We start from the raw sequence: 24695 nt of genomic DNA on the forward strand, positions 1-24695 counted from the left end.
AGTGAGACCGTATTGCTATATGAATTATATTATACATTTCCATAGTTTAGTTAGCTGAGGTATATAATGTACAGTGTATTTTGTCAACAACTGTATGTGTGTAAAGTATTTCTTGTGCTGAGCAATCATAAACCTGCTGCGAAGACGCACTGGCTGAGGCTCGCGTAACCCCGCCTCCTGGTGCCGGTTAAGGCACCTTCGCCGCAGACTGCACCCCCCGACGGGAGCGCCACACCAACCAAAGCCCACAACCAAACCCTCCACGTGCAAGACCGAATCCACCCAAAAAAAGTCACTTAACAAGAAGCCAAAAAGTGCAAAAACCACCTTGCTCGCGTCGGAGGAGCCGTGAACGACTGCAGGGACACAACATTAGGTACACCTGCAGACTGCAGCACGGATTTCATATTTCATTCATTCACAACTCGTCCAACACGAACACCACTGTTCCTGCACTTATAAGTAAAGGTAAGACCATAATAACGTTTTTTTTTATTAAATGTGCTTTTTTGTGTGCTACAGTTTGTATGTGTAAAGTTAAAGTACCAATGATTGTCACACACACTAGGTGTGGTGAAATTTGTCCTCTGCATTTGACCCATCCCTTGATCACCCCCTGGAATGTGAGGGGAGCAGTGGGCAGCAGCGGCGCCGCGCCCGGGAATAATTGTTGGTGATTCAACCCCCAATTCCAACCCTTGATGCTGAGTGCCAAGCAGGGAAGAATGCTGGTATGAGCTTTTAAACATAACCTGTTAACTGCTGCCAATCAAATGGTGAATAAGATACTCTTTAGGGTTCATATGTTTGTAAATCTGACTGTGATGAAGTCAGTGCCTCACCAGTCATGAACCTCACCGCACGTCACTGATATGTATGTATGTATGTATGTGTGTGTGTTGTGTGTTGTGTGTTGTGTGTTGTGGGTTGTGTGTTGTGTGTGTGTGTGTATATATATATATATATACCTTAATTGCCTTAATTTTATCGATCTGCGCATGCAAGTGATGTCGAGGCCACACTGGGGCCTGAGCGCGTTTATACTGGAGTCTGTTAAAAAACACCTTTAACTTGAGTGTGAACAGTCAGCTGGAAAAAAAATCTTTATTTGGGCCACTTTGGCCTGCAATGTAAACATAGTATTAGATGGTGTTCATTTTAGGTATTCTCCAGTGTGGATGCCTCAACATGTTTTTTCGTCAATCCTCAGTGCCATGCCATGTTTTGTTATTGTCAATAGTGCCCTGTGTATGCGTGCGCACATGTTTTCTTCTCTTCCCTTTTTTTTTCTCTAAAGCACTTTGTTTCCACTTGCCTGTGTATGAAAAGTGCTATATAAATAAGAAATTATTGATTGATTGATTGAAATGTCTCCGGTGTGATACAGCCTGAATTGTCCTCAATGGACTGATTGTAAACACAGATAATTCATATTTTGACAGCCAAGACAAATTTATAAATAAACTATTAAAGAGTAAAAGTTATTTTTCCACCTTTTGTCCATGCCGATGTTCTGTATTATGTCAGGACAAAGTGAAACGAATACCGTAAATACATCTTTAAATAATAATTTCATTCATTAATTGTGATTTGAAATAAATATATAAATGTCTCAATAATATATTTAATGAAAAATTAGATTTAAATACTTCCTGATTTACATAATTATTGACTTCATACATCAAGAATGTCCGCCCTGAGATCGGTAGGTTGTGAGTTCAAACCCCGGTCGAGTCATACCAAAGACTATAAAAATGGGAGCCATTACCTCCCTGCTTGGCACTCAGCATCAAGGGTTGGAATTGGGGGTTAAATCACCAAAAATGATTGCCGGGCGCAGCCACCGCTGCTGCTCACTGCTCCCCTCACCTCCCAGGGGGTGATCAAGGGTGATGGGTCAAATGCAGAGAATCATTTCGCCACACCTAGTGTGTGTGTGACAATCATTGGTACTTTAAATTTAACTTTATATACCGTATTTTTCGGACCATTGGGCACACTGCCGACTATTATTTTCATACAAAAGGCACACCTGATTACAAGGCCCATTAAAGGGGTCATATTATGATTTATATATATATATATATAAATATTAGGACTGCAACTAACGATTCATTTGATAATCGATTAATCTGTTGATTATTACTTCGATTAATCGATTAATAATCGGAGTAAAGAGACAAACTACATTTCAATTATTTTATTGAGAAAAAAAACCCAGCATACTGGCACCATACTTATTTCTCAGCTGTTTGTAAATGTTGCAGTTTATAAATAAAGGTTTATAAAAAAAATAAGAAATAAAAATTACAAAAAAATAATAATAATTTTAAAAAAGCCTATGCGCATAGCATAAATATAACGAATCGATGACTAAATTAATCGGCAACTATTTTTATAATCGATTTTAATCGATTTAATCGATTAGTTGATGCAGCCCTTATATATATATATATATATATATATATATATATATATATATATATATAATATATATATATCCTTTTGGGGTCGCGGGGGGCGCTGGAGCCTATCTCAGCTACAATCGTGTATATATATATATGTCTGTCTGTCTGTCTATGTATCTATCTATACGTGTGTGTGTGTGTGTGTGTGTGTGTATATATATATATATATATATCTATACGTGTGTGTGTGTGTGTATATATATATATATATATATATATATACACACACGTATAGATAGATACATAGACAGACATATATATATATATATATATATATATATATATATATATATATATATATATATATATATATATATATATACGATTGTAGCTGAGATAGGCTCCAGCGCCCCCCGCGACCCCAAAAGGATGGATATATATATATATATATATATATATATATATATATATATATATATATATATATATATATATCTCCACATACAAATATGATCAGGATTGCACTGTTCACACTGACATAAAAAAATCGAATGCAGGTCGCATATGGGCAAAAAAATCAGAATTGGCCTGCGTTGTGAACAAAGCCGTTGATACATTTACCCGCGACCCCAAACGGGACAAGCGGTAGAAAATGGATGGATGGATTATGCTTTGACTTAGAATGTTGGTCAAAATTGTCCAAAAATGTATTTCACCAACAAATGTGAGCAGGGGCGCCGAAAAGGGGGGGGTAAAGGAGACGGATTCTAGGGGCCCATGATGGAGGGGGGCCCAGAGAGGCCCCTAAAGATGATGAAATTATAATACAGAAAAAATAATGACACTGTGTTGGGGGCCCTGTAAAGATTCTTTTCATGGGGCCCAAAATCCCTAGCGGCGCCCCTGAATGTGAGGATTTTTGCATGTTAGTACATTTTATTTATAACACAAAAATTGCACACTCTTTGATGGTAAAATAGGTGTCAAAGGTAAAAAACAGAATTAAAAAGAAAGTAACGGCAAAGCTGAATTTTATTGTTTCATTATATTTTAATTTATTGTTGTTATTATTATCATTATTTTACTTGTTGTTTATTCATATACTTTGCTCTTTTCAATTATATTTAAAGTTGGGTTTTGGTGGTACAATTAATACTCATGTTTTTGAATTAATGAATAATTATGTTATTGTGATTTAAACTTGTCAATCAAAATAATTGTGATTATTATTTTTGCCTTAATCGTCCAGCCGTAGTATCTGCCTGTGTTTCAGGAAAAGACTAGGGTTTGAAGTCCCTGCCCAATTCTGTGTTGGTGCAATTTATGTTGTACATAGCATTGTGGAGAAAATGCTAAAAGTACCTTTTACAGGCATTTGTGGTGTATTTTTCAGCTTGAATGGTGCCTTAATCATTTGATTGTGGGGTACTGAAAATCAAGGCTGAAACTACTGTTTAGGCTTTGATGTGGTTTATTTATTTATTAATATTAGTAGTATTCATCTAAATGTGCAGATATTTTCTTCATCCTAGATTTATGACTTTTTTTTAGACATTATTCTTGTAATACTTTAAATCAACTAAATAGATTAACATCTACTCTTGTGTAGTGAGTTCTGCTACACTCACAAAGGAGAGAAAGGACAGTAAGTTGATAACATAAAATAACTTGCTATTATTATTATTTTCATAAAAGGGTTTTGTTTTTAGAATAAAAAATAAGCACATTTTTTTAGGTACAACTTGGATGCAGGAGATCGTGCCCCTCATCGTGAGCGGAGGAGATCCTGCTTCAGTGGAGACCCTCCATAACTGGGACCGTGTTCCTTGGCTGGAGGAGGCTCGTAGTTGCAGTCTCAATCTTGATGACAGGCCTTCTCCACGCATGTTTACCACACATTTCCACCACAATATGATGCCACCATCTTTCTTTGAAGTTAGGCCGAAGGTAAATCCTTATTTCTAACTTGTGTTGGGGATCAGTGAGGCTTACCTTGTGATGCTTGCATGTGGAGTTGCTTTTTACCTTTGACATGTGCTGTGTCATCATCAAGTAATAAAAAAAACCCACAACAAAACGATACAGTGGTATCTAATCTACCCTGTGGAAAAGATGTCAAAGTAATTTATCTTTTCCATAATCAAACTTTTCGCCATTATTAAAAATGTCTATTTGTACATGAAATGTCCCCATCCGTTTGACACTATAAAACATTAAAGTGATCATTTGTGTACTTGCTACTTACCCTTAACTTACTTGTGAGATGAGTAATTTTACAATACATTAAGACTAAATACAGTTCACCTTTTCATGTGCATTCTGTTATTATTATTATTATTATTGTTATTATTATTACTATTATTATTATTACTACTAGGATTATAGCCATACATTCGTCCCCTGTGTACCATGAATTGATTAACGTGGACCCCGACTTAAAGAAGTTGAAAAACTTATTCGGGTGTTACCATTTAGTGGTCAGTTGTACGGAATATGTACTGTACTGTGCAATCTACTAATAAAAGTTTCAATCAATCAAAAAAGATTGGTTCCGAATATGACTACGACGAATGAATTTCTGAGAAGAAAAAATCATTATTTAGAATCAAATATTTTCATAGCCAGAGTATAAAAAACCCTTGACAACCTTATAAATACCCTTTTCAACGTTATGAGAGAGCCCTCTAAACATGAAATAACACCCTGAAAATGGGGTACACACCTACAATTGGGCTTTTTTTGCTTCAGGTTTCCCCCTTCCGACCAAAGACAGCAAATGCCTGATTATCTTATGTTTAATTTAATCTTCTTATAACATTATCTTGTGGTCTGAATGTTAAGAGTGAATTTGTCTCCAAAATGGATTAGTTTGGGATTTTTCATTCAAAAATCATCCCCAAGATCACCATCATTCCCTCTTTTTATGTTCTCTTCTACAGTACAGTGTATCCGGAAAGTATTCAGTGCTTCACTTTTTCCGCATTTTGTTATGCTACAGCCCTATTCCAAAATGGAATAAATTAATTTCAATCCTCAAAATTCTACACATAATACCCCATAATGACAAGGTGAAAATGTTGTTTTTTTATTTGCAAATGTATTAAAACTAAAGAAAATCACATGTACATAAGTATTCCCAGCCTTTACTCTATACTTTGTTGATGCAGGAAGCAATACGTGAAGATAGGTGAAAATATGTCAACACAGCTAGATATATCTTGTGGTGTACCTCAGGGATCAATACTGGGACCACAATTGTTTAATCATTATATAAACAACATTTGTAAAGGACTGTTTGCAGACGACACAACTGCTTTTTGTTCAGAAGAGAACACACAGAAGTTAATACAAATAATAACATACTAAATTAACTAATTAAAAAGAGTCTGTTTTTGTCAAACCATCTTTGAATCTCAGTAAAACTAAAATAATTATTTGGTAACATAGAAAAGAAGGTCATACACAAATACAAATAGACAGAGTAGACATTGAAAGGGTAAAATAAACCAGATTTTTGGGTCTAATATTAGAGGATGAAATTAACTGGAAATCTCATATAAAAATATGCAACATAAGGTGGCAAGAAATATTTCAATAATGAACAAAGCAAAATATGTCCCGAAAAAATCACTTCATATTCTCTTCTGCTCGCTAGTGTTACAATATCTGAGTTATTGTGTAGATATATGGGGAAACAACTACAAATTTGCCCTTCATTCACTAACCGTGTTACAAAAAAGATACATTTGAATAATACATAATGTTGGGTATAAAGGGGACATACAAACCCTTTATTTATTGAATCAAAAATATTGAAATTCAACAATTTGGTAAATTTTCAAACAGCTAAAATTATGCACAAAGCAAACTATAACCTGTTACCCAGGAATGTACAACAATTATTCTCAACAGAGGAGAAATATAACCTTTGACGAAAAACTAACTTTTGCATGTACAACACCTAAGATCTTTAGCATATCTGTATGTGGGATTAAGCAAATAAGTTAAACAATGTACTAATATGACCCAGTTTAAGAGGCTGTTCAAATTAAAAGTGCTTACAAAGAAGAATTGTGAGAAATACCTTCAACCTTATTGAAAACGGGATATTCTTCATCTCAGTATGTTAATCATGACTGACTTTAATTATCTATTGCAAGAACTACTGTATTAATCATTTACCGATGTAATTGTTACAAAAAGAAGACAGTAAATGAACATATGTATTTGTAAATGCACTGAAGTGGGAAAGGGGTAGAATTAAATAAGTTTTGCTTCTTCCTACTTTTTTTTCGAACATGATGTAAAGAGAAATGATATGAAATTATGTGTGATGTATTACATTGTAAGTGTGTTCATGTTTGAAATAAACTAAACTCAATCAATAAATGCACCTTTGGCAACAATTACAGCCTCAAGTCTTTCAGTTTGATACTTGGCACACCTGTCTTTGGGCAGTTCCGCCTATTCCTCTTTGCCCATTCCTCTTTGCAGCACCTCTCATCAGGTTGGATGGGAAGCGTTGGTTTTCATCCACGATGTCTCTGTACATCGCTGCATTCACTCCTAATCTAGTCAGGGAGGGGACCAAGAACTCTACGGTCACTCTGTCAGACCAACAGCATTCCTCTGTGGAGAGAGGAAAACCCTCTCTGCAGCCAATCACCAATCAGGTCTGTATGGTATAGTGACCAGACCGGAGCCATTTCTTAGTAGAAGTTTGCCAAAATGCACCTGAAAGACTCTCAGACCATGAGAAACAAAATTCTCTGGTCTGATGAGACAAAGATTGAACCTTTTGGAGTAAATGCCAGGCGTCATGTTTGGAGGAAACCAGGCACCACTCAACAATCCGATACCATCCCTACAGTGAAGCATGGTGGTGGCAGCATCATGCTGTGGGGATGTTTTTGCTGAGCCAGGAACTGGGAGACTTGTCAGGATAAAGGGAAAGCTGAATGCGCGAATGTACAGAGACATTCTGTATGAAAACCAACGCTTCCCATCCAACCTGATTAAGCTTGAGCGGTGCTGCATAGAGGAATGTGGGAAACTGTCCAAAGATAGGTGTGCCAAGGTTTTGGCAAATTTGCACAATAATCTTCAAAAAAAAAAAAATTAATATCCCCAAAGATTTGCGGTGGGGTTAAGCTGCAATATTTGAAGCGTGATTGGCGAGAGACGACCCTAAGAAGTCAGGATAGACTTTGTACAACTTCTCGATTGTATCTAACAAAATAAGTACATTGTTCACATATCAGCAACCATTTTATCTCCTGAAGGGACTACACTACAAAAAAGTAAAGGGTAAAAAAAAAAGTAGTTTTAAGTCAGTGGATTGGTTGTATGGCAATGTTTACTGTCCCCTGAAAATAGCCATTCTTGTCTAAATAGCAACACATGTAAATCCATAACACAATGACATATAAAAATAATGATATTATTTAAAACCTGTAGTTATTTTTCACAAGACAAAGAGTGTACGCATGCTTAAAATCACTTCAAGTACAGTATGTCATGTAATATTGATGAATACATATATTGATGGTGGATGTTATTTCCCAAATTCAGGTCATCTATGTCATGAGAAACCCCAAAGATGTCTTTACTTCAACCTTCCATTATCATGGGATGGCTTCCTTCCTGGTTGACCCTGGGCCACAGAGCGAGTTTCTTCATAAGTTCCTGAAAGGAGAAGGTTATTTTCGACAAAACGCAAGGTATAAGACTAACCTAACACTACTTTTTTTAATAAAAAGTGCTCATATGTCTATTTTCCAGTTATGTTTGGCTCGTGGTTTGAGCACATTAAGAGCTGGCTGAATGACAAAGAGCGAATATTCTACATCTCCTATGAAGAGATGACAAAGGTTAGGATAAAAAACAAATCTACAAATAAAATTCTCAGACATTCACTGCAGATACTATATGTAAGCTGATGTGTGTTTCTCATACTGAAGGATCTGAAGGACTCTGTGGCTAGAATTGCTCAGTTCTTGGAGAAATCTCTGGACAATGACGTGATCGAGAAGATTGCAGAACGGTGCATGTTTGAGAACATGAAGAAAAACAACATGTCCAACTACTCTGCAGTTCCCAGGGAAATCATGGACAACACAAAGACTGAGTTTCTAAGGAAAGGTGTGTTTGTTTTTGCCTTGTTTGTTGGTCAATAGTAGGGGTCTCCAAAGGTCGCTCTTGCAACCAGTACAGTCGTACCTCACTACATCGCGGCTCCACTACATTGTGGACAAAACAAATAAATAAAAAACTTTTTAAAGCATATTCTACATGTTTTTGACCTAAGTTAAGTGTTAAATTAAGTTGTATTTATGTATTACAGTGCAGTATTTGTTTTATAGCCTATTATATTCTAAGATAGCGGGATTTCCGTTAAGGGTGGACGCTACGAACAACACATCCAGCTAATCTTGTATACTGGCCTTTTATGTGAGGTGTAATTTCTGATATTTTAATTGTGTTGTGAAGCACGAGGGATGATGTTCGAAATCAGTTCTCCCGGTTGTTCGATAAGAAAAGAACCGATTCCATGGACTCGAATCCCTTTTTGAGAACCGGTTCCAGTTATCGAGGCCACTATAGTAAAGAAAAAGAGTTGGTTCTTTATGCGAATCCCTGGGAACGAATCCCTTCCCACGTACAGGAAATGTCCTGTGGGACCTGCAATGTTATGCCCATTTGATTGTAGACTCTTACTGACATCTTGTGGCGATATGAAAATACTACGCGTCATTAGTTTGGGCACTTCCGGGTTGAGACAATTGAGAAGGAGACAAGTAGTGTTAGCTCTTACAAGCAGAGGTGGGTAGTAACGCGCTACATTTACTGCGTTACATCTACTTGAGTAACTTTTGGGATAAATTGTACTTCTAAGAGTAGTTTTAATGCAACATACTTTTACTTTTACTTGAGGATATTTGTAGAGAAGAAACGCTACTTTTACTCCGCTACTTTTATCTACATTCAGCTCGCTACTCGCTACTAATTTTTATCGATCTGTTAATGCATGCTTTGTTTGTTTTGGTCTGTCAAACAGACCTCCATAGTGCCTGCGTTTCAACAAATACAGTCACTGGTGACGTTCACTCCGTTCCACCAATCAGATGAAGTCACTGGTGACGTTGGATATATATATATATATATATATGTGTGTGTATATATATATATATATATATATATATGATATGTGTGTGTATGTTACTCATCAGTTACTCAGTACTTGAGTAGTTTTTTCACAACATACTTTTTACTTTTACTCAAGTAAATATTTGGGTGACTACTCCTTACTTTTACTTGAGTAATAAATCTCTAAAGTAACAGTACTCTTACTTGAGTACAATTTCTGGCTACTCTACCCACCTCTGCTTACAAGCCTTGGAAAAGATAAGTCTGTAAGTAAACTGTTTAACTTGTTTATGTAACTCAATATTAAGGTGGAAAGTGGTTAAGTTTGATACTAAGATGTTTATTGAAAAACGATTTTTATGCACTGTTTCAATGGATGTTTTGAGGACTTAAAATGGCTGCCAGTCGTATATTTCCACCATCGAAATAGTTTCAACACTCAGAAGTATTTGTTTGATGATAGTACTGTATATTTGTGTGAAGCTAATATTTACATATTGTGTATTACATTTCAGTATGTTAATTAAATCACATAGCTTATACATTTGTCATTGTGTGTATTTCAGTTTAAAAAAAAAAAAAAACAGTCCAGTGCAAGACAAAAGTAAAGATAGGAAAAGACAAAGCAAGATCAACAACAATAAAGAGCCTAAATGGATTAATCTGCTTTGGATTGTTTGTTAGCTGTTTGCCAAGCTGTATAACCTCAACACGTATAGTGAGGGTAGAACAGGCAATATGCAATTATTGCCAGGCTTCGCTCTCATGTAAGGGGGAAGAATTGTTGATTGATGACTATGGTGTTCTTAGTGTCATAGTGTTTGTCGTTGGTATGTTCCAATAGCAGCAGAAGTACACTTTTTGGAGAGCTGTATTATTTTCAGTTTTGTGCCCAAGGGACTGATTTTATTTAACACTATATTATTATTTATACACTTATAGTGATCACAGAGACAGGTTGTTTTTGTGTTACTGTATATATTTGTTTTTCTGAAAAATCCCACTTAATATACCTTGGGTAACAACAGTCAATATTTATTTATTTTATTTTTTTAGGGGGGTAACAGTCAATATTTATTTATTTATTTTATTGTATTTTTTTCTTATAAAATAAAAATGAGCTTTTGTTAAACCAAATATTGTTTTTTTTTCCATATACAACTACCTATCTGGATTCGATAAGGAATCGGTTCGATAAGAGGATTCGATAATGGGCTCAAACTCGATAATTTCTTATCAAACATCATCTTTACTGTGGCTTTTTGTCTGTGAAAGATAATAAATGTTACTTATTTACTTACTTACTAATCTTGGCGCTACTGTATCTGCAACGCGACAATCTCAAGTTTACCAACTTTTGACTGTGCAACTTTTCAATGGACTTCATCTTCCACTCCTGCCTCATCAACCTTGACATTGTTTGAGCCTGTGGGTTGGTCTCTATTGCGGGCAAGGAACCCGTGAGATGGCCTTGTGCGGCGGTGTCGCCTCGCACCCCTCCGGCTGACCGATCCGAGACTTACGGCCCACTTGACAGTTCAATGTTAAAGTGAGCTCTAAATGTGAAAAAGGTGTTTCCGTCATGCTTTTGCGAAACACTTCAATATCGAAACGTCTCAAATACCACCTCATGAGGGCGCAAAAATGTTTCAGCGATATTTGGAAGGTTTTTCGAAATATGGATGTTTCCATTACCAGTTTCTTATTGCGATATTTAGGTTTTGCGCATTTCTAGGTGTAATGGAAACGCAGCTCATAACACATCTCCACATTGGTGAGACAACAGTGGGACGTAACGTCGGACATTTGGCACGGAACTTCAGGCCAACTGAGACTGCTGTTAGCCATCGACAGCTGGAGTGGAGATTAACTCTCTCGATTCAAGATGCACTTAATCTTAAACATCAATAACACAGCTTTGACTCGAGCTATGTGGAATGACAAGTCAGAACATGCATTTCTAACAAAATGGAATGCGAACAAGTAACAACAAAGCTCATGATCTTAGCTGCGACTGTTGACCAAGTTTTGGCAGAACAACAAACGCCTGTGGTTTCAGCACATGGAAGCCTAGTTCTAATTTAGAGAAATTACCCAGGATGTGAATAAGTATTTCCACGCTATATCTCTGGTGCTGTAATATACAGTAGAACACACTTAAAAGTACTACCCTATTTTTCGGACTATAGACCGCACCGTAGCCACTAAATTTTAAGGAAACATATTTTTCCATGTATTAGCCACACCGGACTATAAGCCGCTGATATACGTTGCGAAATGAGTTATTCACACATATTTACATACTTTGTTTCCAAATGTTGCCTGTAACACGACAGTAAAACGGCTGATCAAACAAAATCGTTTTGCCCTCTAAACATGAAATAACACCCATTTAGTCACTTTTACACTCGTTCTACCCAATATACCGTAAATTCCGGACTATATGCCGCAACTTTTTCCTACGTTTTGAACACCCGGTGCGTCTTAATTTACACGGGGACTGCCCTTTTTTTGGAATTTTGGCTATCGTTCACAATCATTATGAAAGACATGACGATGGATGTTTTTTTTATACATTGTAACTTGTAAATAAATTTAAATAAAAGTCTGCTTACAGCGGAGCCAATGGGAAGTCCTCTAGTCTGCCCATAAAACCCAATAAAAAAAACATCCAAAGAGCGCCAACAATACTCCATTTACATTTTGTGACTTGAATATTAACCAAGTGTTAGTGATATTGTTATTATAAGCGCTAACGCAGATAGTGGGGCGGTATAGCTCGGTTGGTAGAGTGGCCGTGCCAGCAACTTGAGGGTTCCAGGTTCGATCCCCGCTTCCGCCATCCTAGTCACTGCCGTTGTGTCCTTGGGCAAGAAACTTTACCCACCTTCTCCCAGTGCCACCCACACTGGTTTAAATGTAACTTAGATATTGGGTTTCACTATGTAAAAGCGCTTTGAGTCACTAGAGAAAAGCGCTATATAATTATAATTCACTTCACTTCACAAACTATTTATAGCGGCGCCGTGATCACAATCTTGTGTGTAATGTTGACATTGAGTTTTCAGCTGTTTCCTCGCTTTCCTGCTCCCTGGAAGTTTATTGTAGATCATAAATCATGCCACTCACCTGGATAAAAGAAGGCTGAGGACGTATTCCGACAAGTTGGTACACTTTGACATTCAATTTAGACTCGGAAATGGCGAGAACGACACGAAAAGATGCTTGGCTCCATTTCCCTTTTCTTTGCGAGCATTATGATACATTCTTCACCTAAATGTGAATATATAAGATCATTCTAGCAGTTAGCATCATAATGACAGCAGACATTGTACAGTAAGTGATGTTTAATTATGTTTGTTGGCTCTCATAAAGTCTGCAGTGAGTAATCAGTGATGAAGAAAAAAAATGTGTGATGCGTTTTTGAAATAAAAGCGCTGCGTATGCTTAAAATGATCAAAATCCATAAATATTACATTTTATAAATGTGCCCCTTATTGCATTACATGTATATAAAACCTTAATGGAAGTGTTTTAAGGGCTTTAAAAGCAGAATAGAGTGGCTCCCAATGGCTCCATTGTAAGCAGAATATTTAGAATGCATTAAAAACAAATCCATCCGTCGCCATGTCTTTCATAATGATTGTGAAAGACAGGAAACCATTAAAAAGTGCAGTACCCCTTTAAGGATTTTTCTTTGCTGACGGCCATAATGCAAAAGTAAAAAAAAAAAAAAAAAAAAAAGGAAATACACTGATAACATTTGTTATTGTTTCTACTATGGCGCCATCTGTTGGATGAGTTCGCTCACTGCAGGTGCCGCAGTGTCCTTTCTTTTAGTCCTTTCAACCGGAAATAGAAGTGCCGTAGAGTCTTCTAGCTCTCCATAGCGTTCTACTCGTATGGATCCAAGCAGTGGCGTCTGTAGGAGTGTTTTCATGCATATTTGTATGTTCTATTGTAATGTAATGACGCCAGCGTCGTTAGCAATAGCTAATATGCTAACATGTTTACAGGAGTCTGGGTTAGTATTATTAACTTACAACAACATTCTTTTTGTATTGTTTCAGCTTCATAATTTCCTCAGTAAATTCACCAAGACGTCATCCTCGAGTTATTAAGTCTGTTTAGCTGATCGGGGAGCTAGCTTCTGTCGCTTATGGGTCCATGACGATGACTTCTGTTTTTTTTGGTCATCCGTTTTACTGCGTGTGACAGCCACAGTTTGGAAACAATTATGGTATGTAAATAAACATTTACAAAATATTTTGTACTGGTATGTACAGTATCTTCGGGTTATAGTCTGGTCCGGCTGATATACAGTACAGCCCAAAAGTTTCTTTATTTTCATGACTATTTACAATGTAGATTGTCACTGAAGGCATCAAAACTATGTGTCCGCCCTGAGATCGGTAGGTTGTGAGTTCAAACCCCGGCCGAGTCATACCAAAGACTATAAAAATGGGACCCATTTCCTCCCTGCTTGGCACTCAGCATCAAGGGTTGGAATTGGGGGTTAAATCAACAAAAATTATTCCCGGGCACGGCACCGCTGCTGCTCACTGCTCCCCTCACCTCCCAGGGGGTGATCAAGGGTGATGGGTCAAATGCAGAGAATAATTTCGCCACACCTAGTGTGTGTGTGACAATCATTGGCACTTTAACTTAACTGAACACATGTGGAGTTATGTACTTAACAAAAAAAGGTGAAATTACTGAAAACATGTTTTACATTCCAGTTTCTTCAAAATAGCCACCCTTTGCTCTGATTACTGCTTTGCACACTCTTGGCATTCTCTCGATGAGTTTCAAGAGGTAGTCACCTGAAGTGGTTTTCACTTCACAGGTGTGCTTGAAGCTCATTGAGAGCTTCAAGCACACCTGTGGGTTGGTCTCTGTTGCACAAACCAAAAAGCTAGAAGCTCAGTTCTATGTACAAAAAATGATGTTTGTGTGTGGATGAGAGACCAAAATGCATAGAAAATACAAGTTTCAAACACACCCCTATTCGTGTGGATATTACTTTGAACTCCAATATGCTTTTGTTATCAATTGTGTAAGACCACAACCTTTAAACCACACCATACCACCTTTATTTACAAATCATTTTTAAAAGCCAAAATCTGTGCAAAAAAGTTGATTCCTTGTCATTTTCTATCATGACGGTAAAGGCAAATAAGATGTCTTTCTTCAAAGAACTGGAAATAAGATCGTATAATCTTGACAACAAGCAGACAAAGACACACAAATGAAGAAGAATGCACGCTGTTGGAACAAAGCCATCAATGATCAGCTATAACACAACAACAATAATGACAGATCAAGACACTAACTTATTTTTCATTTTTATCAACAACTGCTTTTTTACTACCGTACATGCAGGAACAAGACATCAGCAACATGAAATTATTAATATTTTATTTATAACCGGTAGTCATCTAAACAGCAGAAGCATGAATAACAAATGTAATTAATATCTAGCAATATATTTCATTAATTGATCATTCTGCAATGAGGTGGCGACTTGTCCACGGTGTACCCCGCCTTCTGCCCGAATGCAGCTGGGATAGGCTCCAGCTCCCCTGTGACTCCGACAGGGACACGCGGTAGAAAATGGATGGATGGATAATTGATCATTATTTATACATTATACAGTTTTATGTAAGTCAATTTGACTTTTATTTACTGTACTTATCTTTTTATATGTAATCTCTTGACTTTTTTTTTTACCTTTTTCATTTTGTATTAATTATTGATTCAAAGTGATCTCACGTTATTTAGTCCTTTTTACAACACTATTTCTATTCAATTGTAAATACATTTTATTTTATCTCCTTTCATTTACATTGTGACAGCTTTTCTACTCCCATTTGATTATTTTGTATTTTTTTCAACACTTTATGCTTTTTAAGAAATTTTCCACTTACATTTTTTTGTCTCTTTACGTTTTTTCTTTTTGCGTTTCGAAGCTGTACTTTGAACCGACTTAATAAGAACCATCGGTGTAATTTTTCAACAAGTTTTAAGATGTTCACCATAAGTTTACTAGGCGAAATTAAACTGCCCAATGTTGCTATCCCTGATTGGTTTTTAAATGATCACAGAAGAACTGTGTACAATGCATTAATATCATATTACAGCAAAAACTGTTGGAATAAACACTGATTCAAATGCTTTTTCAGATACTGTATTATGGGATGTAACGTTTGATCTATATATGTTTCAGGAATAGCTGGAGACTGGAAAAACCAACTAACAGCAGCAGAAGCAGGATACTTTGATTCTGTGTATAAAGACAACATGAAACATGTTGATTACAAGTTTGCATGGGATTAAAAGCAAGGTACCATATTTGTACTGTACATTATGTACGTTGCTTTGTTGCTTTGTTTGCAGCTGAAGTGACGTGGAAGTGCTCTTTTAATGAATTTTGTTCTTTGTGTCCTTTAATGTTTCCCTCGCTCTCATGTGTTTTGACCCTATTTTTGACTATGCATTGCAACCACATGTCCCCATTGTGAGATGAATAAAGTCTATTATATCCTATCCTATATCTATTCAACCAGAAGACTCCTGCCCCCGAAACGCTGGGGTGCATAAAAACTTTTAGGCAAAGAGATGCATCAAAAGACACACAACTCTATTTTATTAGTAAATGACAATGTCAAATTAAAATTAAATGTATATCCACTACTAAATGATGTGCTTTCTTCTATTTGATAGTAGTTAAAGTCAACGCCGTATACTCTTGCATCACCCTGGGTCAAAGTTGGCAAGTGATACATGAAGAGACAATATGTTAACAAGAGTTTTCAATAGGGCTGCTAAAATAAACTTTCCTGGGCCAATGAAGATCATATTGAGACAAAGAAGGTAGAATTCAACTGAAATTATGACACATGAGACTGGATTTACATAAGAACAAAATGCAGCTGTCTTCTCTTTGGAAAAAAAAAAAGTTTGTCAGCCGGTCCAAGGGCTTTATAAAGGTATGGTGCAACTGGCATAAGGTGCAATAATAAACCAATATAATTATTACTATAATTATTTTGCTATATGATTCAATATAAACATTAGCATTATAGTTGAAGTTGGACCTCTCTTACTGTACGTGTAAGTTCAGTTACATACTTTTTTTTTCTGCAGGGTACAAATTTTGGATAACCATTCTAAAATAATTGTATGCAGTGTGTGACATTTCATTTACAGCAGGGGTGTCAAACTCAAATGCAGAGTGGGCCGAAATTTAAAACTGAACAAAGCCGTGGGCCAAGGTTGAACAAATTAACCTTTTAATAGGGACCCAAACAAGTTTTGCATTGAATATTGAACAAGCAAAGCTTATATAACTTTATAATGACATGCAAAATCGAGTTTCAAATAATAATAATTTAAAAAAAATATCAATGGCATATCAAATACAATTTAAATAAAAATGTAATGCCTCTTTTCTATTTGCAGCCTTCTGAGGTACATATCAACATTAACTTTTTCCACAGGCTAATAAATTATAAAATAAAATAACAATGAATAAACCAACCATTCAGGACTTTAAACTGCTCAGCCCTAACTCTTCCGGGCTGCAATATACCCCCAACGCACGGGGGCGGGGTTTGGTGGGAACGGGGGTGTATGTCGCAGCCCGGAAGAGTTAGGGCTGCACGGGATTCTAGGTATTTGTTTTCTCCAGAAATGGGTTTGTCATTCTTGTTTGGTGTGGATTCACAGTGTGGCGCATATTTCTAACATGTTAAAGTTATTTATATAGGCACCGTCAGTGTAACCTGTATGGCTGTTGGCCAAATATGCTTTGCATTTACGTGTGTACGTGTGTCCCGAAGTCGCACATTTCTTTTGTCTGGACCGGCCGTTGTTAGAATGGATGAAATGCAGACCTGACGACAGCTCATAGCAAACGTTAAAGGCAGTGCCTTTAAAGCAGCCCCCAAGACTGTGGTCCGGGTGGACGAGATATAATGACTGATGAACACCTTCGTGCGATAATGAAGGTTGCCTCAGCTCAAAGCCTGAGCCCCGACATTAATGAACTAGCATCCAAGAAAAGATGGCAGGTATCTGGCTTGGGCACATCAGATTAGATCAGTGTGTTGCAAACTGAGCAGTTTAATGTCATGAATGGTTGGTTTATTCAATGTTATTTTATTTTCTAATTTATTAGCCTGTGGAAAAAGTAAATGTTTATTTACCTCAGAAGGCTGCAAATAGAAAAGAGGCATTACATTTGTATTCAAATAGTAATTGATATGCCATTGATATTTTTTAATTATTATTATTATTATTATTTGAAACTCGATTTTGCATGTCTCTATAAAGTTATATAAGCCTTCCTTGTTCAATATTCAATGCAAAACTTGTTTGGGTCCCTATTAAAAGGTTAATTTGTTCAACCTTGCCCCGCGGCTTTGTTCAGTTTTAAATTTTGGCCCACTGTGTATTTGAGTTTGACACCCCTGCTGTAGATAACGGATTTGCTTATAGTCCACACCTGGTGTGGACTCGAGTCACATGACTTGGACTCGAGTCATGAATTTGATGACTTTAGACTCGACTTGACAAAACGTAAAAAGACTTGCAACTCGACTTCGACTTTAACATCAATGACTTGTGACTTCACTTGGACTTGAGCCTTTTGAATTGACATGACTTGACATGACTTGCTACTTTCCCCAAAACCCAAAGATGAAAAAGTTATTCGGGAGCGCTCCGTATTTTTCATTGTGTACTTGTCTATCAGCGTTGCGTGTGTCAGCTGGTGTGGTCTCAGTACAACAGCCAATCAAATTAGATCTACTTTGTTTTCATCACACAGCATTCATCCAATCAAATTGCAGGACAACCAACGAAGAAGACATGTCCAAACCACACGCCAGTGAACAAAAAATGATACCTAAAATAATTTTGTTTGGGTATAAAAATTACGAGGTGGTCAACACAAAACGGTTTGCAGTATGCAACACATGCGGTTCGAAAATTACTGATGGAGAGGCAACAACTTCCAACTTCGTCCGGCATTTGAAGTTGCACAAAGAACGGTAAGTTTTGAATGTAAGATAACGTTTATTGGCAGTAACGTGACTTTTATTTGCTGTGTAGTTAAATCAGTGAGGCTGTAAACTCACTGCTAACGTTATAACGTTATTGCAAACACGGGAATCTGTTGCAGTTCACTACCTTATTCATACTTTTTGTTCAGTGATTTTTTTTTTAAGCAGGGTTACGTTAGTCAATATATTGTAACGTTAGACGGCGGTCAGCAGCACCGCGTATTTTAGCCACCTAAAAAAAGACAAAAATAGTAAAATAAAGGTCAGTTAAAATGTATACTATATTATGAATATGTGTACCGTTTTAGCTAGCTTTCATACTGTTGGTTGTTTACCTCAGTGGTCCCCAACCACCGGGCCGCGGCCCGGTACTGGTCCGTGGATCGATTGGTATCGGGCCGCACAAGAAATACACTTTTTTTTTTTTTTTTTTTAATTAAATCAACATAAAAAACACAAGATACACTTACAAGTAGTGCACCAACCCAAAACAACTCTCTCCCCCCTTTTGTTCTGGGCATTGAACATGAAGACTCTTCCTTCACTGTTCCGAGTGGCCATGAGAGTCTTGGCAGTGCCTGCCTCCAGTGCTCCAGTGGAGCGAGTTTTCATACTACGCCCCCATCGTGCACAAATGACTGACAGACTCTTGGCTAATTTGGTCTTTTGCAAATGCAATGCAGCATAGGGCCCTGACATATAAAAAGTACAACTTTTTTGTTATGTTCACGTATATGTCATGTTTTTTCAATGTTAACACTTTTGTACAAATAAGTACATTTGCACTTTATTTTTCAATGTGTTTGTTCTGTAAAGGAATGAGTTAATGTTTAAAATGACTGGTTAATATAGTGCTATTATAAAGTGCAATGTCAGCACAATTTTCTTTCCTGCAATTTAAAATGCACTTGTTTTAATAAATAAATACAGCGTTTGAAAAGCATACACAATCTGTGTTAATATATTAGTCTGTGGTTAAAAGGACTTGAAAGGACTCGAAACTCAAAATGCAGGACTTAGGACTTGACTTGAGACTTTCCAGTCTTGACTTTGGACTTGACTCGGGGCTTGCCTGTCTTGACTCGGGACTTGACTCGGACTTGAGGGCAAAGACTTGAGACTTACTTGTGACTTGCAAAACAATGACTTGGTCCCACCTCTGTAAGTTACTCTATGCAAAGGGTACTATATTATAGTACCCTTTCTCAACCATTTGCAATATACAACATATTGCATATTTCACATTAAACATGGGGCAAACTGTTTATAATGCTCAATTAAACTGAATATTGTTTGTGCAAAAAAAATCAATACCGTGTTATTATTTGGGTGGGGAGGGGTAATCAAAGTAAGAGTTTTCCTATTTTCTACGTTTTGGGGTCCGCGAACGCACCTTCATGTTAGCTATAGCAGTTGCTTAGCTACTAGCCAGTGAAACAGTGTAAACAGCTGGAGTTCTGCTTTTGAGTTCTGTGCATTGGGGAACGCCGTTTTGGCAATGGTAAGATCCTCACATATCAGCCATGTCTTGCGAGGCATTTTATTTACTAATGAGTGATGTAACCGTAGCGCGAAACCATAATAACAGTTCGCTAACGGTAGCTAGCATCGCCTTTCAGCTAGCCAGCATCGCCTTTCAGCTAGCCAAACAGCCTTCCCATTGGCTCGTCCGGGCACAGGGGCCGAGGACGCTCTCTTCTACACTATGTATTCCACGCGGGTTTACATCGCTCAAACGTACACGCAGTGGCGCTGCTTTGTTGGGTCGACTACCATCGGGATAGCACATGAGCGAATTGCAATAATAGCACCTAACTTTGACGCATTGTACTTTAGAAACGTTATAATACGTTTCTTTAAAAAAAAGTCACACAACATGCGTGCACTTGTTGCCATGGTCGACGTCTTACTGCTACTATAAAGCATTACAGCGTTGTGTGGAGGTCTTCTCAACCACAGGCTGAACATGCACGGCTTAGCCCGAAGATGTCGCCTCGGCACTATACTGTAATTCAGGCCTGGGCAATTATTTTGACTCGGTGGGCCAAATTTAGAGAAAAACATGTGTCTGCGGGCCGGTATATCTGATTTTTAGGAACACCATTACAAAATCTCACAATAATGTCTGATTGAATGTAAAAAAACGTTATGACAGAGTGCCTTAAAAACGGAATGGTTTTTTTTTTTTTTTTTTTTACTGAATGAGACACCAAGAATGTACATGAAAATAAAGAATGTGGGATTTACAATATTAACTTTGAAGGATAAAACACTAAATATTGACAACATATGAACGTCACACCCGCTCTCCATCGACATATTTTACAATCAAGCAAAACACAACAAAAATGCAACAAACAGCGAAATATGAACACAAAGAGTAAAAACAAAACAAAAACACCTACAATGTGATATATCTGATACATCACTAGGCTTTAGAACTTTGTTGTAAAAATCTCCTTCCACGTCTGTGTCAAGGCGTGGACTTTGGCGACGCAAATTACTGCGTGGAATGCAGTGACGTGCGGTGAGGTTCATAACTGGTGAGGCACTGACTTCATCACAGTCAGATTTACAAACATATGAACCCTAAAGAGTATATTATTCACCATTTGATTGGCAGCAGTTAACGGGTTATGTTTAAAAGCTCATACCAGCATTCTTCCCTGCTTGGCACTCAGCATCAAGGGTTGGAATTGGAGGTTAAATCACCAAAAATTATTCCCGGGCGCGGCGCCGCTGCTGCCCACTGCTCCCCTCACCTCCCAGGGGGTGATCAAGGGATGGGTCAAATGCAGAGGACAAATTTCACCACACCTAGTGTGTGTGTGACAATCATTGGTACTTTAACTTAACTTTAACTTTACACATACAAACTGTAGCACACAAAAAAGCACATTTAATTAAAAAAAAACGTTATTATGATCTTACCTTTACTTATAAGTGTGGGAACAGTGGTGTTCGTGTTGAAGGAGTTGTGAATGAATGAAATATGAAATCGGTGCTGCAGTCTGCAGGTGTACCTAATGTGTCCCTGCAGTCGTTCACGGCTCCTCCGGCGCGAGCATTGTTGTTTTTGCACTTTTTGGCTTCTTGTTAAGTGACTTTTTTTGGGTGGATTCGGTCTTGCACGTGGAAGGTTTGGGTGTGGGCTTTGGTTGATGTGGCGCTCCCGTCGGGGGGTGCATTCTGCGCGGGGGTGCATTAACCGGCACCAGGAGGCGGGATATTACTGGGAGCCTCACACAGTTCGTCTTTGCAGCAGTTTTATGATTGCTCAGCACAAGAAATACGTTACACACATACAGTTGTTGACAAAATACACTGTACATTATATACCTCAGCTAACTAAACTATGGAAATGTATAATATAATTCATATAGCAATACGGCCTCACTGCACAGCAGGCCAGCAGTTAGCCGAGTCATTGCGCAATCCATGTTGAGGCACAACTTAGTGACGTGCCTCAACTGGCTGCTGATCACCGCACCGTCTCTTCTCAGTATTTGAACGGCAAATGTGAAAATTCAGCGATTTTGAATAAAAATAATCTAAAACTGGTGAAGTTAAATGGAAAATAACGTTATAGTATAATCACTGGATACATATAACAATTTAATTAATTTTTTTTCTTTTTACATTTTTTTTCTTTCCATGATGGCAGGTGAGTCCCCTGCCTCCAGTGACTGCACGTCACTGGTGGAATGTTTTCCCAAGATGCAACAGAACTGGAACGGACATGGCATGAAGGTAAATACATGTTTTATTATTACTATAAACTACAAAAAGGATACAAACAAAAGGTGCGCACAAGGCGGAGAACAAACTTGGCTATGAAACAAAAGAACGTCAACACATAAACTGAACTATGGTCATAAACAAAAACTTACTTGGAAAGCATGGAACTATGGCATGGATATCAAAGGTAGCATGGATAGTAGAGGGTAATCTTGGCATGAAGTGAGCAGAGGTAATGTCGCCAGGCTGACCAACAGAAAAAGACAGGCTTAAATAACAGTGACATGATTGACCACAGGTGCGTGAGTGAAAATGTGAACCAGGTGAAACTAATCGTTGCTATGGTGACAAAAACAATGGAGTGAAAACAGGAACTAAAAAGAGTCCAAAAACCGAACAGGACATAACTTAAACAAAACATGATCACAGACATGACAGTCTGTCCCTGACACCCGCATTTCAGGCTGGCCGCTCTGGAAACACTCTGTGGAAACGCTCCCCACCCACACTGCTTGGTGCCTGGTCTGAGCTGCTGTGACTTAGATGACCATAGTAACTAATTAGATTACTGTAGTAACTAATTAGATTACCATAGTAACTAGTACCGTATTTTTCGGACTATAAGTCGAGGTTTTTTTCATAGTTTGGCCGTGGGTGCGACGTATACTCCGGAGCGACTTATGTGTGAAATTATTAACATATTACCGTAAAATATCAAATAATATTATTTATCTCATTCGCGTGAGCGACGAAGAAAATGTCCGCAATCGTCACACACACGTCAGCAATCGTCACTCACACGCCAACCAATAAGAATTCGGCAGGGGCGGGTCATGGCAGAAGTGCATTGTGGGTTTTGGATTGCTAACTGCTATATGCTATACGCTACTGCCGGAGCTATTAAAATGGATTATTTCAACATTGGCGGTAACTTATAAAAACTGAGAAGGACTGAACTAAAATGGCACCGAAAAGGAAATCATATACTGCAGATTACAAGCTGGATGTAGTGAAATATGCACCACAAAACGGCGATCAAGCAGCAGAAAGAATGGACGCTAGCGGCGCATACCAGGAGCGACACTGTGGAGGAAGATTTCATCGGATTTAGCGATCGGGAGTGACAGATTGTTTGGTAAACGTTTAGCATGTTCTATATGTTATAGTTATTTGAATGACTCTTGCCATGATGTGTTGCGTTAACATACCAGGCACATTCTCAGTTGGTTATTTATGCCTCATATAACGTACACTTATTCAGCCTGTTGTTCACTATTCTTTATTTATTTTAAATTGCCTTTCTAATGTCTATTCTTGGTGTTGGATTTTATCAAATAAATTTCCCCCAAAAATGCGACTTATACTCCAGTGCGACGTATATATGTTCTTTTTCTTCTTTATTGTGCATTTTCGGCCGGTGCGACGTATACTCCGGAGCGATGTATAGTCCGAAAAATACGGTATATCATGCAAAAACAGATTCCAAGCATTGAAATACTTTGTATAGTTCAAGACTTACGGTCATGTGAAAACATCACTGCTCATCATAACGGCAGCTACACTTTCCAAGATCTAAAAAAAATGTTTTGGGAATGTCCGGCGGGCCAGATTGAAAAGTTTTAACGGGCCGCATGTGGCCCCCGGGCCTTAATTTGCCCAGGTCTGCACTAGGGCCAATTTTTAGTGTTGCCAATCAACCTATCCCCAGGTGCATGTCTTTGGAGGTGGGAGGAAGCCGGAGTACCCAGAGGGAACCCACGCAGTCACGGGGAGAACATGTAAACTCCACACAGAAAGATCCCGAGCCCCGGGATTGAACTCAGGACCTTCGTATTCTGAGGCACATGCACTAACCCCTGTGCCACCACCAATCCAATGTTGGCAAATGTATGCTAAACTATCACACATAATCGAACACACCATCATATCAAATTAAAAGCAACTACAGGATCAGTGCGACAACAAAACATAGGAAGGAAAGAAAAAGAAAAATAGTGCAAAAGGAGGTAAGGTGCACAGTCCAGTCCTGAGAACGAATGTTCTGAATGTGTTGTTTAAAAAATTAAACTATATGCAGTACATATATACAGAAGCATTCAGACTGTGGGTGGAAAGTAAAAAATTGCACACAGAGAGCTGCTAAACTATAAAATCAGTGCCTATGAGAGTTTATCGTGGTTACGGCTTTAGGGAAAAGTCTGTTTGTATTAGACCTGATGACCGTGTAGCGCCTTCCGGAGGGCAGCAGGTCAAACAGGTCAAAGCCAGGGTGGGAGCTGTCCCTGATAATGTTTGTAGTTCTGCTGAGGCAGCGGGAGGTGTAAATGTCTATCAGGGA

General features: G+C 37.9%; 2 protein-coding genes across 5 annotated transcripts in view; both read left to right on the plus strand.

Moving 5' to 3' along the window:
• LOC133610678 (sulfotransferase 2B1-like) overlaps positions 1–15940 on the plus strand; it is a 19645-nt gene extending 3705 nt beyond the window's left edge. Inside the window, exons 2-6 of the mRNA XM_061967184.2 lie at positions 4144–4355; positions 7980–8106; positions 8190–8278; positions 8369–8549; positions 15781–15940. Of these exons, the coding sequence (XP_061823168.1) occupies positions 4144–4355; positions 7980–8106; positions 8190–8278; positions 8369–8549; positions 15781–15890 (719 nt within the window). The 3' untranslated portion in view covers positions 15891–15940. The remainder of the gene's footprint in view (positions 1–4143; positions 4356–7979; positions 8107–8189; positions 8279–8368; positions 8550–15780) is intronic.
• A 2509-nt stretch (positions 15941–18449) lies between these two features.
• LOC133610675 (uncharacterized) overlaps positions 18450–24695 on the plus strand; it is a 114253-nt gene continuing 108007 nt past the window's right edge. For 2 of the 4 annotated variants that reach the window (XM_061967178.2, XM_072914084.1), the window contains exons 1-2: positions 20009–20120; positions 22284–22369. In XM_061967178.2, coding sequence (XP_061823162.1) covers positions 22324–22369 — 46 coding nt within the window. In that variant the 5' untranslated portion in view covers positions 20009–20120; positions 22284–22323. Of the gene's footprint in view, positions 18608–20008; positions 20121–22283; positions 22370–24065; positions 24245–24695 lie in introns of those variants that run through there. The other 2 variants (XM_061967179.2, XM_061967181.2) reach the window with 2 other exon arrangements.

Source organism: Nerophis lumbriciformis, linkage group LG11 (genome assembly GCF_033978685.3).
Source record: "Nerophis lumbriciformis linkage group LG11, RoL_Nlum_v2.1, whole genome shotgun sequence".
Taxonomy (NCBI): Eukaryota; Metazoa; Chordata; class Actinopteri; order Syngnathiformes; family Syngnathidae; genus Nerophis; species Nerophis lumbriciformis.